Raw genomic sequence first — 20,347 nt, 5'->3', positions numbered from 1 at the left:
GCACAGTTACATAAGCTGTCTAGCCACGGGGTAAGAGCCTGCTCTAGTGTAAGCGTTGCCTCAAATAAACCTCTCTATTCTCACATCCACAGTGAAGCAGTAACATCGACAGAGTGGACGCTTTAGAAAATAAAAACAAACTGCAATACAAGACTGTAACAAAAATAATCCACTACAAGTAAAAGACCTGCATTCAAACCCTACTTTGCACTGAAGTATTATCAGCTAAAAGATGAAACATAATAATATAGTTTCATTGGTTCCCAGCTTAAAGCTTCATTTGTAGGTCCATACCCTTACAGCACAACCATGACGTGCATCTCCCCAGAAATTTAACTATATGTCAGTGACAATGCTCACAGAGAAACCGAACCGATGAACCTGCAGACTAGCATTTTAGCAGCGTAACTAGAGAACGGTGTCGACAAACCAGAGCACAAATATAAATGCTTTTACAAGTTTAGCCTTCTGCAGCTTGTTTAAACCAAGCCTAAGGTTAGCGCTTACTGGGGTTACTGAGGTTAAATCTGATTGGTAGGGACAGAAAAAGTTCGGCCACAAAGTTCACTTTTAATTTATTTATTTTTATTTTTAAGCTCAATATACGGCTTAGGGTTGTCTCAGGTACATCCGTTGGTTGTGCTGCTATAGGTCAAGGCTGCCACGATGCACCGAGCACCTGTCCCCTACTTTCTTCTTTAATTTCTTCTCTCTCCCTACTCATGCATTGTGTGTTACTACTGTAAAACATGTTATTAGCTGCGTGTCCCTTTGTCCATCTCATTTTCCTTTCCCTCCTCCCGCCATCTTCTTGTGAGTGTCTCCGTCCTGGTGTTTCTGAAGTGCGGAGCTCCATATAGCCATCAGTGGTCCTGGCCACATCCACCTGTCCAGTTTTAATAGCTTATAATTATTCACTCCTACCTGAATGCATCATTCAACCTGCTTACGACACCTCTTATATTCAGTCATTATAGCAGCTAACTCATCTGTAATACAACTACTATTGTCACTGACAGTTTTATGCCCCTGTGCTCTTGTTTCCTCCTTTAACAGCACATTTATGAGCACTCTGTATATCCACTACATGTTTCTAATGACATTTTGAATGCTTGCTCTATCCATTCCCTTTTTATCCACCATCAGCGTCTCACGTAACATGAATCAGCTGCATCTTCTGCTCTTGTTTGTATCATGCTACTCGGCCGGCCTCAAGCAGATGAGTGCTTGAGGTTCTGCTCAAGGTTTCTTCATGTTAAAAGAAGTTTTTTCTTGCCAGCATCGCCTTAGTGCTTGCTCTGGTGGTTTCTGGGGTCTGTATTCTGTCTTTTTGTACTTTTATTGACACTACACATATAAAATTAAATAGAATTTACTGTTAAGTCAATGTTAAGTTTTAGAAAACCAGGTTAAACTACAATTCAAATATTACAGAAGGAGACGCTTATCTGAATCAATGTCTAAAACCAAGAGGTTGTATCCTAACTGTAAATTTCTTGTGTATATCCTTTTTTTATTTTAATACTCAGGAGATCATTGGGCTCATGTGCTAAGATAAGAAGTAAAATATGGATGACTGTTCTATGACTGGGGCCGTTTGGACAAATGAAAGTCTGAAGGTGAGGTCAAGCGATAGATGTTGGACATTTTTACCCCTTTTTTGCATTTAAATTAAACTAATGATGAGTTAAGAAGCAAATCTTAGACCCTTAGGAGTAAAAAATGTCTTTAAATGTCAAATAAGCTTCCACTCTCATCCACACAAGCATTTCTTGTACTTATTCCCTCCTCTGTCTTCCTCTCCGACAAACACAAAAACACATAACAGCATGTCACATGTAGTCTTCACGGCCCTGTCTGTGACTGTGTCCCAGGCTGTCACATCTGGAGGCAAAGAAGCGGAGGCTGGCTATGACAGATGTGTCCCCTTGGCTCACGGAGGCCGAAAACCACCTGACCAGACTCTGGGAAGCTCGCCCAAGAGAGACAGAGTGTGAAAAGGAAAGGAGAGAGCAATCGGAGACACACAATAACAAACCACAACACTCAGTTACCAGGACAGGACGAGACAGGACAAATGCAGGGACAGGACAGACAGGAAAGGACATGTAGAGATAAAGGTTCTCCAGAGACAAGAGGAAGATTTAGAGGAGAGGATATTTAAGTATGAAGGTCAAGGCTGCTGCAAGGAGAGCATTGGCTGGTGCAAGGTGAAAGGGAACGCATACCGAGAGAGCTTGGTGACAAAGATGTGCGATTTCTTGCAACATAAAGTTGTGGAGTAAGGGCATATTATTATTGTGTCTCCTCAAAGTGCTGCATGTGCAGGCTGAAATACTGCAGGGAATTAAAAGTGTGGACGGCAAAGAGAGCCAGGTGAGGGCTGCAGCACGGAACAAGGAGTAAAAGAGGAAACGGGATAAGAGAAAAGAGAGAGAGGAGGAGGGGAGGGAGCGAAGTAGGTCAAAGCTTGTGATAGTGGTGGTTTGGTAAGAGCGGCGGCAGCGACAGTGGTGGTGGTGGTGGTGGGGAGGAGGAGGGGGGGAGTGGTTGGCGAGGATGAGGGTATATTTAGCCAGAGCAAGGATAGACTCAGACAGGATGGGATGGGACAGGGGATGGTGCCACCGGGAAGCAATATACGAGAGGTGACAGCTCAGCTGGAGAGACACGGACGTGGCCCTGAGATGAGCTGAGGTCGGCCGGCGGGGACACACAGTGACGGGGACGGACGCCTGTCATTAATACGACACGTCTGTCACCCGCGTCTTCAGCCCGTCGTGTTAATGTGTAAATGCATTTACAGCCAGTGGAGATCTGGTTTCAAAACATAAATGTGTCCTGAAATATTCACGATAAACATCCAGTAGTTTAGCCTTCGTTATGTTGGATTTAGTCCCCGTGGCATTACGCTATCAATTAGCTACTAGCTATTAGCTCTTTGGCTTAGCCTTGTTTGCACCATTGTCATCGCAATCATTGTTTTTAGTGGCAAAACTCATACTGTGACAGAAAAGGTTTTAATAAAAGTAACAAGCTATGATAGCGTCTTCAGCTTTGTCCTCAAAGATCACAACGTGCAACAGGACTGTAATTAATCAGCATTGCAAACTCAAAAATTTGTGGACAACCAGTGCATCCGCCACTCGAAGCTATTCCACTTGAAATCTAACAGAAGTTTTACTATCAGTTAATATAAAACACGGTTCACTGACCTTAATTTAATGTAAATATGATTTCTCATACATAATTTCTGGCTCAGGGCAAAGCAAACACAGCGACCGTCTGTGCTGAGCTTCAGATGTGCTTAAGATTGCTCTGAGTTTGTGTTCGACATCCCATTAGCCTGGATTTCCCAGAGTCAAAGAACCTCAATAAACCCAGTTCTACTTGATTACTGCTGCTGCTGTATCTAACAGGGACAAAATTGTCTCATCAGCTGCCTCCGTCCCTCCTCCCCCTCCCCCTCCCTCTCCCCCACCTCCTCCTCCTCATCCTCCCCTTCCCCTTTCGTTTTCCCCTGACATATTAATGTCCTTCCCCTCTCTAGATTGAGGGCAGTACACGTGAGCTGCGGGGATCTTCGGAAACCAAAGCCACGGCGGGTGACTGCTGGTCAAGGCCCTCATCTGGGTGACGCTTTAAATCCACATTAAGGAAGTGGAGCATCCGCGAAGAAGGAAACTGAATGTAAAAGCAAACAACTTCTAAAACAAACTAAAATTAAATTGTACTTTCAGAACAGGCTAAAAGTTACAAAAGCAGGAATATATGCGATCCATCCTACAAATCCCCTCGCCCCACCAAAGCTTCCTTTTCAGCCTGACAAAGCCAAGATCTTTCTAAATATCACAGCAGTTGGGAAGTTAAAAATCTTCTATTCTTGTTAATATGAGAATTTACAGCCGATCACTGCAGCCAATCATTCGCCGACTCATCTAGGACTATAATGACCAGCGCTTCTGAACAACCTGCCATTTCCTTTCAGCCACAGAGAGACCCAAATTAAAGAAGGTGCACCAGAACAAAGTGTTTAAATGTGGGTGCAACTCACGTGACATCTCCAGCATAGTGGCGAATACGGAAGTGTTTCTGGAAGTCCATGGTTTTGTCAGAAGGGCAGAGCTGGAGAAGACAAAAAGAATAAAAAGGAGAAGACAGTGTTGGTACAGAGCTGACAGCAAAAAAATATTAGTCTTTATTTCATTACATGTAGGTCAGAGACATTTATTTATTTATTTTATTTTTTTAGTATTTACAGATGTCAAGTCCTTAAGAGGAGAGAGTCATGTCTAAATTAGTGGAGAAACTCTGCCCTCTGCTGGCAACAAACACAAACTACACTCCAGGTGTTTATACTTCCCTGTATATTTTAAATATAAATTAAACATATAAATTGGTATATTTACGGCATTTATCCTGTGGCGCGTTTATCTATATACACCGATCAGGCATAACATTATGACCACCTTCCTAATACTGTGTAGGTCTCCCTTGTGTCTCCAAAACAGTTGTGACTCATCAGAGAATGGACATGGTTCCTTCTGAGGGTGTCCTGTGGTGTCTGGTAACACGATGTTGTTAGTGGGGGGGTCTTTGAGGGGAGGGGCTTCTGTGGATCATCCCACAGATACTTGATCAGGTTTAGGATCTAGTGAATTTTGAGGCCAGGTCAACACCTTATTGTTCCTAAAGCATTTTTGTGTGTGTGTCTGTGTCACGCTGCATCCTGCTGAGGATGGCTGCTGCCGTCAAGGACTCTAGGTGGGTGCGACATGTCTAAGTAAAATCCACATGAATGAATGCCAGGTCCAGAAGTTTCCCAGCAGAACATTGTATTGTCACAAGATGGTCAATGTTACTCACTTCTCCTTTCCAGTGGTTTTAATGTTGCGGCTGATCGGTGCCATGCTGGAGGGAGCAGGGGAGGTAGACTGTACAGTCTGATATGATGGCAACACCTAGTACTAGCCCCAGCATCAAACCAGATACAACTAGTCACATTTTTTAAACTCAGTTTCAATATGACACACAGTCAACACTTCTTTTCATTAATCTTGGAATACCTTTACTGATTTTGAGCCATCAAACATTATGTAAACAGCTTTTCACAGCTTTACTAAGTGTATGTGTGTTTGTGTGTTCACAGCCATGTTCAAAATAGAATCTCTTCTTTATGGCTAAAAATAAGACCTCTTTCTTGTTAGAGTTACCGTAAGTCAGAGGAGAGCATGTCAACAACAAATCAGCACTTCCCATTCAGTCAAGTCCGAAAAGTTGCAGATTCCCTTTTTTCTCTCTCTCTCTCAGTTTCGAGGTGAAAGGTTAAAGGGTTCTGCTTTTCTGGAGCAGATGGCAAACTCAGTAGGCAGTGGGTTTCTTTTTAATCCCCCTAACATTATCAACAACTGGTTAAATGATCGCATTATGGATTCGTGCACTGTGGAAACATCAAGCTGACTGAGAAGGACAGAGAGAGGACCTCACCTTGCGGGAGGTGTAGTGAGGATGCTGGGCCAGTTTGGTGTCCATGCTGTCCAGGCAGACTGTGTCGGTGACGTTGCCGACAGTGAGGCAAGCTTCGTCCAGAATGGAGATGATGCCCTTGTGGGGCTGCTCCACGAGGTCAACGATGATCTGGTTGTTGAAGTAATCAATCTGCGTGTAGAGAGCACAGACGTACAGGTTAAATTAAAAAAAAGCTGCACTCAGACCGGTAGATGGTTATATGTTCCTAATCAAGACCTAAATGTCTTTAGAAATGAAAGAAGAGTCTTGGATGATGGTGAAATGTCTTCAAGGAAACTCAAGTCCAATTGTCTTTGTCTTAGCTTTGTTTTTGGATATACTATGACACAGGTACACTCAGGTTACTTCTGCTGAGCGTTTTAATTTGAATTTTATTTTACAAAAACAATAGTATGTCCAGCTGCTTTGCTGTCTCTGCAATTTTCCAATTTGAGTACATCAAGGAAAGGTTAACTGAGGAGGTTCGGAGATACAAACATTTTTATGACTCTTCTGCATAAGTTTCAGCTGCCACGGTTGAAAGTGAAGCGGGAAGTAGAAACAAAAATGAACCCGACTAGCGCTTCGGTGGCATTTTTACAGAGCCAGACTGTGACAGACGAGCGCACAGGTATTAATGGCTCGCACGTTGGCGTAGGCTAAGTTCGTCAAGTCCGGCAGAGGCATAAACCGCACTTAAGGCGAAAGGTTTCTTCCCTTTTAACAGGAATAACCTTGAGCAGAAACTCAAGCTCATATTGAGGGACCCATCTGCTTGAGGCCGGCAGGGTACAGACAGAAAAGGTGAGAGGAGACATTAGAGGAGCCACAGAATAATGAATAATGATTATGTGCACGTGTTTCATCATGGTCTTAATAAAAGCAGTCATTTATAAACCTGCAAGTGTACGTGATGAAAATATCAACTCTAGCTAAATAAATATTCTGATGCACAAGTATTTTTAACCACCAAACAACACCTAGAGAAAAAATAGTTACTGATATGCATCTGCAGATTGCTCATGAAGTATGTCCTGTGATCTACAAGTGTTTGTTCAACCTCCTGGAGACGCTGATGCAAACCCAGGATGCTGTCAGTCATAAGTTAATGATATTAACATTTAACAGATTCCTGCAGGGTCACAAGTTGCAGAGCAGCAGTTTGACTTTATGTGTAAATGTAAAACAGTTTTTTAAACATATTCTCGTGTTGCTGTTCTGTGTGTTTGTCTCACGTGTTGCCAGGTGATGCCCTCCCTCTGGTATTCGCCTTGCTCCTGTCGGAGGATGAGCTCGATGAAGAGCTGCTGCAGCTTCTCGTTGCAGTAGTTGATGCAGAACTGTTCGAAACTGGCCAACGACAAAAAGAGCGACAAAAAACGCTTGAGCGACGCCGTCAGCGAAGAAAGAAATAGAAAAACGAGGTGGAGGAAGACACAAACCTGTTGTTGTCAAAGATCTCAAAGCCGTAGATATCCAGCACACCGATCACAGTGTTTTTCCCGTGAAGCACTGGGTTGTAGTCTTTCACTTCAATGATACTGTTGATGCGGTTTACGATCCAGCCAAAGAGCCTCTCGTAGAGAGCCTGTCAAAGAAGACAATGTGTTAAACAGGGCAGGGCAGCTGTGATAATTAGACAACAGGTCAGCATGTCACAGCGATGGTGTTTAAACAATCTGTTCATCTTCAGCAGCTGTGCAGTCGTTATTAAGACGTTAAAGCAAAGAAAAGAAAGCTGCGTGACCAGCACCTTAGCAAACGCGTCCCTTCCAAAGCAGGCATCCTGCGCCGTGTGCCCCTTTTCGATGACCTCTCCGCCGCCGGTGGCCACGGTGCGGTACAGGAGACTCTTACTGACGCTTTCCAGATCCGTGGCCGTCAGCTCAGCGATGTGCTCCACTGCTTCTAGTCCCACGATCTGAACGCTCTCACCGTCGCTCTCAAACTGCACATCGCCCTGAAAAACAAACCGCCACGTTCGAATCCTGTCGTATATTTGACTATTTACATGACTTTAGCCCCGTCACAGGATATGAACCAACATCTAGCTGTCATGATATTGTGTTTTATTGCCTCACTTGTGATCCTGTTTTATTTCCTGTTTCTGTTCTGAAAGTTTCTTCCTTGGTGTTTTGTTTCTTGATTTACTTCCTGTGTTGAGTTCTCCTTGTAGTCTTGTCAACTCCAAGTTACCCTCTGCTGATGTTTTCCTTGTGTTTTCTAAATTTATATCCCTTTTTTGGGTCCTACCACACCCAATGCCACTCAGCGCTGTATTTCTTTTATAACAGACCGTGCTCTAACTTACCAAAAGTAAAATGGCGGCGAGGATCTGAAAGATTGAGGAAATCTCCTCCTTTGAGAAGCCGATAACTTCCAGCGCACTCATCACGGCCTTGTGGCTCGAGCGATCGTTGTTGGAAGTCTGGAGAAAGGAAGGAAGTAGCTTTCATCAGTGCTTTCATTGTGAAGTCGCCTGTTCTCAAAATCAGTCCATTGATTGTTGTGTTAATAAAACATCCACAAAACATAGTGAGACTTCTGACTGGCTTAAAGTGGGAGGAGGTGATGATGATGATGGATGGCAGACTCACTGTGGTTGCAGCTCCCTCTTTGGTGTAGGCATAAAGAGCAGGATCACCCTGCAGGTGAAATGACTCCAGCATTTCATCTGAGCCTCCACGCAGCAACTGTGACAGCACAGGAAATTTAGATTGTTTGATTTCATTGATAGTTTTGATGCGGTCGTTGACACGGGCTCGGACTTTACCTGGTAAAAAGAGTGGAAGTTCCTCTCGCCGTCTTGCTGCTGGACCACCCTGGACTTGAGAAGGAAAACAGAATGTGGTAGTAAATCAAACATCCATCATCACGCTCTCTTATATACAGTTATGACGAGTTGTTCCAGGAGTTAGTTTTCTGTTTTATCGTATCAGTTGTCAGAGCAGCAAAAGTGTCGACACGTCACGTCAATTATAATCAGCTTTTATCAAACCTCAGGAGGTAAAGGAACTAATTTACTCACTGATACCACATGAATTCATAGAAATGCAGCCATTAGTCAACTGAGAAAAAAAAACAAAAATACACTCATATGGCAAATTTCTTATTCATCAACAGCGGCAGAGCTGCCATCAAGATCAAATTGCGGTTCGGACACTTTGGCTTGTGGAGGGGCCGGGGATCAACCTGCTCAACCACTTGAGCAAATTCGTCAATTAATTTATTCTGATAATTGAGCAAAAATGATGAAAACCGATGTGAGAATTTGCTGCTTGACGTTATAGTGAGTATATAATATTAGGATTAGGACTGTAGGTCAGACAAAACTAGAGGTTTAGTGACGGACTCAATGTTTCTTTTTATGCAGCGTAGGACAAACGACAGAGCTCTAAGGAGGTCTGAACAGGCTTTTGTGGCATAAAATAAAAAGTGAAAGCAATACTCAAGAGCATGTCATGTGGCCACAGTGGAGTCAGCTGTGACATCCAAAGACGGATATTTCCCCTCATGGTTGCTGACAATTCAGCCGTCTTTACACTCAACATTTAAGAGAACCACTTAGCAGGAGAAACGGTGTGAACGAATCCTAATTTAATCCCTAGACCGTTAATGATGGACTCTAACTGAGGTCAGTTTTGAGGCAACGTAAGACAAACGACAGAGCTCTAAAGCTCTAAAGTTTTTCAGTCCTAAGAGAAAAAGTGAAAGTAATACTCAAGAACATGTCATGCGGCCATAATCGAGTTTTACATTCACGTATCAAAGATGGACGCTGCTGCACTTTTAAACGTACGTTTAAAAAGCTCTTACACCATGGAAAAAGTTTTCACACTCTACTGTATTTGCACACAATATTTAAAAGTACCACCTAGCTCTGCAGGAATATGGTTATTTCATGCCGTCTGATAATAAATCATTGCATCATTTCCCTTGACAGAGCAGCTAAATACTGCAGCATCAGCTACCTCTAACCCTAACCCTAGACATTTAACCATTTATGGGTGGAGGAACCATATTTCGTAACTTCAGCACACACTGTCTGTGAAGGTTCTCAGTCATCCAGGTCATGGTATATCCAAAGTCTTTTAAAAAAAGACTTCTAAAAGTCCCAGTACAACTTAGTACGACTTCTACAACCTCTCAGTGAGGTTGTAGAAGCATGTGGTATTCATTCAGCCAATCAGCGAAGATCAAGTCATCATTCTCAGGTCAAATGTGGTCTACAAGGTTCACCTCTGCATGAACGCTGAGCGTAACATGAAGAAGAAGTGGCCTAATGATGTCTAATGTGACAATGTGTATGTTAACAAGTGCCTGAATCAGCACTTATGTTCTAATGGTCTAAAATACATGTTTACATCTGTTTAGCACTTAAGGGCAAGGAACCACATATGGTTAATTCATTAATCTCGATTTTCTCCATGAAAATTAAAAATTTAGACAAATTTCACAAAGGTAAAAAAGTCTTCTTATGCCCTACAATAACACTCTCTGGTTGACATTTAGAATTTACAAGTATTTCAATGTGTGCCCTATAAAGGGTTTAATAATGGACTGTAATTGATGGTAAACAACAGAGCTCTAAAGGAGGATATAAGAGGCTTTTTAAGTCTTAAACATCAAACTGAAAGTAATACTAGGAACTTAAAAACATGTCACATGGCCACAACACAGTCAGCTGTCATGTTCATGTGTCAAAAATGTATATTTCCCTGGATGGTTGCTGGACTTTGGTGAGAAATTGTCTGTTCATGAAGAAGCTCTAACTAATCACCTCTACCTGTTTTTCCCACCAGGGTTTCTCTATTTCAGTTTGGGATTTCTCTTATACATAAAACAAACCAGGAGAAACAGGACGGCTTAGAAACCGCGTGGTTATTTCTGCCCTCTGAGAATAAGTCATTGCACCAACATTCACACCGCTTCTGAGTGCCCGCTGGTTCTTTAACAGAGCGGATAAATACGGCAGCATCAACTAACCCTAGACAGTTCATGATGGAGGTCAGATGAGAGTTTTTAAAGGGGAAAACGGAGCTCTAAAGAGGTCAGAGGAGGCTTTTCAGTTCTAAAAGAAGTCACGTTCACGTATGATAGATCCCTGGGTGTTTGCTGGACTTTGGTGAGACAACGTATGTCTAAAAAGAAGCTCTTAATGCTGTTAGATAATGTAACGAGAAGCAAGAAATTTGTTCTCGCAGCTTGTTCTCGACCCATCAACTGGGCAGAACGTTTTTCTTGTGTGGTGTCCGGTTACTGCCCTGTGATTGGTCAGAAATTGAAAGCAGGCATGGTTAACGCGGAAAAGCGCAAATGCTCTGTGAGATCCCAGATGCTATGTGTTAGCAGTGTGACTGCTAATCTCTCCTGGGTGGAGATCGGCATACTGAATGAAAGCCGTGATCTGACAGACACAATCGTCATCCGAAATTTATAAGAAAAGCGTCTCTCGTCATCCGTCTCCTGCATCTCCCACAATGCTTAGCGCGTGTGACATATGCTGTAGTGGGAGGGGCCTAAGAGGACTTCCTCTGAGTTTGGCACTTGAGCCTCTTGTGAAGTGGCCAAAACTAACTTTTTTCTTGTTCTTACAGCCCCAGGAGCGAGAACAAATTTCTCGCTTCTCGCAGAGCATGTAACAAGCTAAAAGATGTAGAAAATGTTTTCAAAATCTGCTGTCTTTGCACTCAACATTTTAAAAGTACCACCTAGTTCTAAAGGAATAACATAAAATCACCACCACGTGCTGTTTTTTTTTTTTTTTCACCAGTGTTTGAGTATTAGCAGACACCGTGTGGTTATTTCTGCCCTCTAAGAATAAATCATCGCACCATCATTCACACCGCTTCTGAGTGCCAGACGGTTCTTTAACAGAGCAGATAAATACAGCAGCAGCATCAAGTACCCCCAGGTGGGCCATTCATTAACAGGCCACAGCAGCAGCAGCAGCACTCTGGCTTCACAGACACGTCTATTCATGGATGTTCTCTCACACCTCTTTGTCATCACCTCATGAAACATTCATGTTCCAGAGAGAAGATGTAATTTAAAAACTAAATGAGCAAAACTTTTCAGTACTTTTCCTGCAGAGCCAGGGGGCGGGGAGTCACTATGAAGGTCCCCTGACTGCAGTTAAAGCCCCCTCCATCTGCTCACCTTCTCCAGCAGGTAGTTGTTGATGTGACCTCCGGTGGGATCGCCGTTGAAGTTGAAGTTGATGTCCATGTACTTGCCGAAGCGGCTGGAGTTGTCGTTGCGATTCGTCTTGGCGTTCCCAAAGGCCTCCAGCACACAGTTGGATTTGAGCAGCACATTCTTCACGCTGATTTATCGCATTTCGGTAACCGTTGATGGAAGCGCGTGGGACACGAGGGAGGCGAAATGGAGTTAGAAGAAGGGGAAAAAAATGCGACATGATTTATGGCGACATCAGATTCGAATGATACAGTTATTTACTGGAGGTTACAGCACAGGCTTTGTGAGGCTCACCCCATAAGTCATCAGTATAAAAATATATAAAAATCAAAAAACAAGATGAAATCTCACCTCTCGACCTCCGCCCTCTGGCTCGGGTTTGTGATGGCTGCAATATACTGCATGATGTATTTGCTGGCTTCTGTTTTTCCTGCCCCACTTTCACCTAAAGCACAAAAAAAGGATTTCACAACTCTGATTATCAGATCGGCAAATCTGCATATCACAATATTTACGCAATGCGTTCATGCTCCTACAGATGTTATCTCAGCGAACACCTTCACCGTGATCCCGTTTATGGAACAGATTACACATTTACTGTCGACAGACGCTGCTGTGTTTTCAGATTTCATCAACATTACATCAATCAGGCATTACATTATGACCACCTTCCTAATATTGTGCAGGTCTCCCTTGTGCCTCCAAAACAGTTGTGACTTATCAGAGAATGGACTTCTTCTGAGGGTGTCCTGTGGTGTCTGGCAACATGATGTTGTTAGTGGGGGGCCTTTGAGGGGAGGGGCCTCTGTGGATCATCCCACAGATACTTGATCAGTTTGGGATCTAGTGAATTTGGAGGCCAGGTCAACACCTTGTGCTGTTTTTCATGTTTTTTTTTAGTTGTTCCTTAAGTGTTTAGGCTGCATCCTGCTGGAGATGGCTGCTGCCATCAAGGAGTGTCATTGCTAAAGGGTGGGTGTGCCTGGTCTGGTCTAGGTGGGTGCTACATGTCTAAGTAACATCCACGTGAATGAATGAACTCCAAAAGATTCCCAGCAGAACACTGAAGTGTCACAAGATGGTTAATGTTATTTACTTCTCCTGTCAATGGTTTTAATGTTGTGGCTGATCGGTGTATATATCCATATTTCTTGTCTTTTTAGTTGGTGGGAGATACAGACCTGAAATGACGATGCAGGTGTCTTTGGCCCGTCTCTTCATGGCCTTATAGGCAGCATCAGACACGGCGTACAGGTGAGGAGGGTTTTCATACAGCTCCCGGCCCCTGTATGCGTCTATAGTATCTTTGCCGTAAATGTCCATCTGCCTGTACGGGTTGACAGAGACGACCACTTCTCCGATGAAGGTGTAGATACGGCCCTTCTCAAACCTAACCAGACAAAAAGAAGGTCACACACAGACGCTGTCAATCAAGGGGATGCCGCGTACTTCTACGTACATCATGTTTTCACTCTCTCATGTACGGGGGAGCATGTCAGCACAAATTTTCTCATGACTTTTTTCTTAATATACACCGCCCGTTATTAAAAAAAAAAAAAACCTCGAGCTAAAGGTTTCAGAAAGCATCACGGAGCTTTATGTCATGCATAGCTGGCAGGAAGTGACACAAGTGTGTGTACATTGGAAGCAGGAAATGAAACTTGTGGTGTAAAGGGCGTCACAGCCTTGTGTAACCTCTTGTGGCTTTTGTCGCGCTACGAAAGGTAAAAAATTGTCAGGCCACAGGGTTTACTGGGGCTACTTAATGAAATAGTAAATTTTTGAACATCTTTGTTCATGCACGGCTTTTTGTGTATTGAACACAGAAGCGGAGACTGGATCCTCCAAGGCCCTCACCTGTAGACTTAATACATCTAAAAGGATAATAAACTATTCTTTCAACCGATGTGTTTCCTATCAATGTGGTTGTTTAGGCGTTGCCATCTCAACCTGCTGCGGCAACACAGAGCTTTCCAAAAAAGGCAGACAAGAAGGAAACTCAGAAATGAGAGCTACATTACTGACTGCATTAGTGATCTCAATTTTGTTTGTCAGCTGTTACCAGTATGCACATTGACCGAATGTGGTCAGGTGGTGTACTGCGTATAGAGTGGTGGAAAACCAAGCAGTAGCCGCCTACGAACACAGGTGTCTGGTAGATATGAGAAGGTAGAGCTAATCACTCGATTACACACAAAGTTCAGCACATGCTTTTGACCAGGCAAGTCTGATCAAGTTTATGATGAAGCATACATGTGTAGTGGAAAACAGATGCCAAGCTCAGATAAGTATGTGGAAAATGTTAGTCTGCCGTGTTGCCCATAACAGCGAAGAAAAAGGGGGATTATTATTATTTTAATTGAGACATTTTGGAGTCTAAAAGAGTTTGTTTGAGACTCAGAGGAAGTGAGACTTATCTGGACTCAGAGACTAGCGGCAAGTGTCAAATCACAAACAGTTCCCACCTGAGAGATTAGAAAGCTTCCGAAACAAATCAAAAAAAGAAAAAGAAAAAGATGACGTTTACCTATCACGCTCGACAGGTTTATTTGTCTTGTGGCATGTGCTTAATTTGCTTCACATGACAGCTACAGAGAAGTGTGGTGGCGATGATCAAATAACCACAGATCAGAACCCGGAGGCTGAGCGGGAAACTGGAGGTAGAGATGACTCACTCTTATTTTGTCTATTTTCCCGTTATGTTCCATCTTTATGCCCTCGACAAAATGACGGCTTGATAGTTCAGATTTACTGCGCAAAGAAGTTCAAGTTCGTGAATGTCAGGTAACTTTAACCAGGACAGATTACACCATGTGTGCTTCTTATTTTCCATTCATTCACCTCATTCGAGCTGACTAAACAAAGACGTGTAGAAACGTGTAGTTAACTTTTTTATAACAGGTATGTAAGTATAAGCCTTGGCATCTCTGGCTACCAGCTGCTTCCACCCTCCTCTCCTCCCTTCCTCCTCTCTAACAGTATATCAGGCCTTACCTCAGCTTCAGATTTTCCATAAACTGCTCCATCGTCACCTCATCCAGGAGCACGAAGTCTGACTTCCCAAACTCCAGGCCCTCCAGCTCCGCCATCCCTGTCTGTTCTCGCTACGGACACACAAAAATAAAAAAAAACGAGACAAGACGCAGGGGAACAGAAAGCAGCTCAAGGAAGAGGAAAGAGAAGTATGATCGACTTCTGGGGCCCGGTAGTGTGCTAGTGCAATGTAGGCGTGGCATGATCTTTGGTAGAGACTAGGCTGTGCTTAGTCAAGGCACACCAGGCTGTGGTCTACAAGCTGTAGCACGTCATCCTGTCACTCAGCCCATGCCCTCACACAGATCTGTATAAATAGAAGAACGCTATCTTTAAAAGCTCAGAGAACTTCTGCATCCTCCTCTGTCTCTCTCTTCCTGCCACAAGGCCTCAGTATTTCTAAACTGTCATTGAGCGACACTTTGCACACTTTCATTTCAGTCCTGTTTTGTTGTGTGTGTGTGTGTCTTCTGCATCTTTACTTCCCAAGAAACAAGAAACCACATTTGACACTGTGCCAGACGAGTGTACTGAACCTTGCTAATTTAGGGGCTGAAATGGCCTTTATCTCCTGGGAAGGATGGCGGAATTTCCTTTCTTAACTTGGCATTGGCAGTACAACACATCCCTTGGGGTTTTCTCACAACCAGAGGTTTCTAACTCACATAGGGCCGAAGCATGAACTCTGGTCTTTCAGCCACACATGTAAGACACATGTAAGAATGAAGGTGCATGATTAATCTATATACAAGAATAATTACTAAGGCAGTTTTCACACCACTTTGTTTTTAGTTGCACAAACTTTTCAACATCTTCATCTCGTTTTAATAAAACAGCACTGAGCATGTTTGGTATTGAGGGTGGCACAGTGGCGTGGTGGTTAGCACCGTTAAAAGACATGCTGGTTAGGTTAATTGGTGATTCTAAATTGGCTGTAGGTCTGAGTGTGAATGGTTGTCTGCCTCTTTGTGTTAACCATGCGATAGCCCTGTCACCTCTCGCCCGATGACAGCTGGGATAGGCTCCAGCCACCCCCTGCGACCCTTCACAGCACTAGCAGTTACAGAAGATGAATGAATGAACTAATGCTTGCAAGGCAAACACATGAATATGGAGGAAATTGCAATCTGAAATTAAAAAAAGGGGCAACCTCTACAGAGCTATTGTCCACGACGCCACTCTGCCAACTCTCACGCTTTCGCCGTGTGACACACGGTTTTGCCTGTTTTCACACGCACTCACGCCACACATCCAATTTCTCACGCAAAAAAAAAAAAAAAAATCCGATCTTGGTCCGAGACTCTTCCGTTCCTTTTCAAACTCCACGACGGTAGATGGCGCTGATGAGCGCCCCTGAACCTTTGCGCTGCGCTACACCTGCAGTGCACCCCTTTACTATCTATGCCTGCACCCCGAAGTACACAGAAGAAGAGATACAGAGACCGCCAAGACAGCAGGAGAAACCAGAAACTACTTTGAGAAGTCTGATAAAGAAGAGAATCTGAGCTGAGACTAGGCCAGTATAACCATGCACACAGATCATAGACAAGGACTTTACCCAGCTTCTGATCTGCATCTGATACTGATTATGCCTCATTTTAGCTATTTTTGTAATGCATTCATCAGTTTTATTGCTTGAAAAAGTTGTACTGTTTAAGCACTTTATTTGTTACACTTTATTTGTTGCACTTTATTTGTCTCTGATGGACCATGTGATGGGAGACTTTGAATGAAGAATAATGTCCCTCCCTAACTAATCTTGTGTCGTTTTTGGCTGAACATAAATCATTAAGTGCTCTTAAGAATACAATTATTCACAACATAGGGTAGTTAAGAATTAGTTTAATACCATTTTAATCAAAATATCAATCAACCTACCTAGGTCAAATCTTAAACACTGATCTATGAATAAGGCTTTATTGTCATTTAGGCACACCGATAGTTTTCTGGTTGAATGTTCAGCTCAAGTCTACAGACTAAGACCTACAAGTCATGATGCCGAACATGAATCAGAATAAGTTCAGGTATTGCACATCTTTAGCAGACCGCCCAAAAATGCACTAGAATGCTGGAAACCACATCTACTTAATCCAAAATCTCCTGGGGGTGGACCTTCAGCTATGTCTGCTTCACAGAATGTAACCAATATTGTCCATCTTCAGTGGGCTGCCCCTATCAACAGCTTTGGACCTCCCCACAAACCACCAGAATGCAGGGTACAACATGGGTACAACATCAAATTAATTCCAATTATCTAATATCTGAGCCACCAATTTGTGTGACTGCGTGCACGGCATAATTTTGGTCACCCACGACAAAATCTCACTCCAAGGTTTTTTAAAAAGTTGGCAGGTATGTGTTATTAACATTATATCTAGGCTTTATTTTATTATTACTGTTTTGTTTTTGAATTACTGCTAATGTCCGAGGCTAAAACAACAAATTTACCACACAAAGGTTGCAACTGTTTGCTTGGGGGCGCTATTTACAGTTTACAGGACGTTATCTACATTTCTGCACAACAGTATTTGTTCAATCCTGAACTTAGCTTTGAAACTCTATTAAATAAGTGGTTAATAGCCTAAAATAGCTAATAAATATAATACTATTTGTATTGCTGTTTCATTAGTAGTTTTTCATTGTTTTCAATCATAATGCTAATGCTAACAACGCTAACATTAGCCAACATAGCCGCTAACCGAGGCTAACATAACATGCTAGCAATTTGCCACACAGTAAAAGTTTACGTATGCTATTTTTAATATGTTTGTGGACTCTTTGAATATATTAACAAATTTCAGCACAGTTTGACAACTAGGCTAGTTTTTTTTAATTGTTCCATCTTGTAGTTAGCACTGAATAATTAGCCCTAAAATTAAATTACCTAGCATAGCATAACGTGCTCACGGTAGCTCTTTATGATTCATGATTTCATTTTTCGGCTAGTTTGTCAAATTTCAACCTTTACTGGACTCAACAAACGTGGAGAACAGTGACTAACAAAGAACAAATTCATCTTCACCAGTCTTTTCCTGAAGCTGTTGTTTATGTAGCTGCAGGTCAAAACTTAACCGACAAAACAAAACATTTTCTCCCACTTCCTCCTACATTGACTAATCGTTCACGGTTGAAGAATCATAAAACAGAAACACGATTAAAAAAAAAATAAAATCTTATTCACCCTGACAATGACGCTCATTCAGTCCAGATGTGTATCTCCAGATCAACACATCTGCACAACCTGTCAGCACTGAACAAATCAAGGCACATGTCTCCTGCATGTTTCTGCAGTTTTCACTTTATCTTTTTAAGGCACAGACGAGTGACACATCATGACTAAGATGAGTTTTTTGGTGTGTTTTTTTTCCATGGCCAGCAAAATCCACTCCTGTATTGTCTGATTATATGGTAACAGAAGCTTTGTATTTGTTCAGGACAGTTTCACAATGCAGTCCTCTTACAGTGGAAGTTGAGGTTAGTTGAGTCAATCGACACAAACATAGTGTTTTCTAATTTACCTGCAGTGACATAGCCACTAAAAAAAAGTATTGCTTTAATCTCCAAAGGTTTAATATGTCTTATCTTGCAGATTTATCTTGTTACCCCAATAAAACACAAATGGATTTTATTTGCTCCCATGAATAATATACATTTTTTAGAGATGTCTCCAAACCCTAGATCTTTGTTGCATACTCCCACTATAACTATCTACTAAATACTTGACCAAATACTTGAAAAAATACAAAAGTATAAACCTGACACCACCAGTGATCGTTGGTCCAAACTCAGGAGTCTTTCAGCAGCCTTTACCTGAGCGCTCATGCTACATGGGTCGGGTTGAAAGCTCTGGTAAAGCTGAACTCTGAAACGATCCAAAAATCTGAATGCAAAGAAGGAACATCGGGGCCTTGCTCTAAAGTTTGATAAGAGGCCCTTAAATTGTCTGCACAATACAGCTCCAGAAAAAGGTCTGAGCTTTCAGTCAGGATTGGTGTAATACGCATGAACTAAACGTTAAATTGTTCAGTTAACACGACAAACAGACAAACGTCATCTTTACCTTTAATGGCTTCGGCTTGATTTGAATATATACTGTTATGAGTGACTTCTCCATATTTATATCCTCTGGACTGCATGTTCAGTGTGAAATAACCAGGCAACAGACCAACAAACAAACAGGGGAAACCACAGCGCTAACTGTGTGGTGGAGGAGAGATTTCTCATCAAACTGATGTGAGCTCTTGTCAAAACTGTGAAAAGAAAGGCCTCTGAGTCACAAATGTAATTATCAATGCTGTCCTCTTTAAGTAACTTATTTAATTTATACTTAAAATGTTTTTGGAAAGATAAGATGAATAAAGGGATTTCACCACTAGACAGAAACATACACCACCTACCTATTGTGAAGCGTTCACCTGCTTCCCGATCCCGATCCTGGATCTTTCTTTTTTTTAAATGTCCGATTAAAATGTTTGGTTTTTACTGTAAAAAAAAAAAGACAATAATCCAGTTGATGTTTTGTCACTACAGTTGTCTGTTAGATCCTCATCAGTACTTCCTCTCTCAGCAAGAGGTCATAGACGTTTTCACTTCCTGTTCAGGCTTCCTCCCATCTCATCTGTCTCCATCTAGAAGCTGCATTCAGGTGTTACAGCAGCAATATTAACAAAACACGTTGGGACAAAAGCCCCACACCCACAATTATAGAAAAGCAGAAACAAATGGAGGATCAACAAACTGCTGTAAAACAACGGCCAAATTCCGACAGTAACATACCGTTTTAACACACACATACTCTTTGTGCATCATTACCTGTATGATGATAAAGTGCATTCAAAGGTATGTGTTGACATGAAGACCACATGACAAAGTATCATTCTGTATTTATGTCTGTCCTCTGTGTTGTGCTTTTCAGGTGCTTCTTGGGGATCAATCTAGAAAGAAATTCAAAGGCAAGCCCGGGGACAATATTATACCAAAGAAGTTCAGAAGAAGTCCTGCACCGTCAATTCCCACATCTCTTTTCTGAGGAAACCTATTGACTTAAGGTGAAATGGCATTTCATAGGTCAATGAGATCATCACTACAACCACATTTGTCATTTTTTTTTTTTCTGTTAAAACGTTTTCCTGTCATCATATCGTTGTTGTAAAAATTAGACATTCCCTGTGCAGGACTGCAGATAAAAACTATATTGTGCAAACAACAAAGAAACATGCTTAATTTTCCAAGGTAAGGTGTTTTTCTATGATCAGTTGTGTCTTTAAGAACAATTGTCAGTTGCAAGCAAAAAGTTGCTGGTATTTGTAAGTATCTTATCTAGATAGATCGATTTGATATGAATGTTGAAGAACGTCATCATAAATGTGTTAAAGTAATAGTAAAGGACACCAGTATGTTATAGATATAGACCGATGCTGCATATTTTGAATTTGGTTATAAAGGGGTAATATTCTGTAAAATAGTTTTCCGGCAAACGCAAAAACTGTAATTTCCTGTCAACCCTGCTGCCAGTAGTATAGTGTAAAATTAAAAAAAATCACAGGACTTTACTGTGTTTCATTGCAGGGTGTTGTTACAGTATAATACTGTAAATTTACTTCATATA

The 20,347-nt window shown here is 42.1% G+C and overlaps 1 protein-coding gene across 2 annotated transcripts in view; it reads right to left on the bottom strand.

The window, feature by feature from the left end:
- Positions 1-20,320, bottom strand: part of myo1g (myosin IG) — a 54,610-nt gene extending 34,290 nt beyond the window's left edge. The window contains exons 1-13 of one of the 2 annotated variants that reach the window (XM_084562821.1): positions 19,137-20,320; positions 14,701-14,810; positions 12,888-13,096; positions 12,058-12,151; positions 11,668-11,833; positions 8,282-8,335; positions 8,106-8,201; positions 7,820-7,936; positions 7,262-7,468; positions 6,951-7,096; positions 6,744-6,858; positions 5,488-5,658; positions 4,055-4,125 (exon numbers count right to left, since the gene is read on the bottom strand). In XM_084562821.1, coding sequence (XP_084418947.1) covers positions 4,055-4,125; positions 5,488-5,658; positions 6,744-6,858; positions 6,951-7,096; positions 7,262-7,468; positions 7,820-7,936; positions 8,106-8,201; positions 8,282-8,335; positions 11,668-11,833; positions 12,058-12,151; positions 12,888-13,096; positions 14,701-14,795 — 1,541 coding nt within the window. In that variant the 5' untranslated portion in view covers positions 14,796-14,810; positions 19,137-20,320. Of the gene's footprint in view, positions 1-4,054; positions 4,126-5,487; positions 5,659-6,743; positions 6,859-6,950; positions 7,097-7,261; positions 7,469-7,819; positions 7,937-8,105; positions 8,202-8,281; positions 8,336-11,667; positions 11,834-12,057; positions 12,152-12,887; positions 13,097-14,700; positions 14,918-19,136 lie in introns of those variants that run through there. The other variant, XM_084562820.1, reaches the window with a different exon arrangement.
- Between the last annotated feature and the right edge of the window lie 27 nt (positions 20,321-20,347).

Source organism: Chelon labrosus (assembly GCF_963514085.1).
Source record: "Chelon labrosus genome assembly, chromosome: 16".
Lineage (NCBI taxonomy): Eukaryota > Metazoa > Chordata > Actinopteri > Mugiliformes > Mugilidae > Chelon > Chelon labrosus.
The sequence above is the reverse complement of the archived record's forward strand: the minus strand, read 5'-3'. Positions and strand labels throughout refer to the sequence as shown.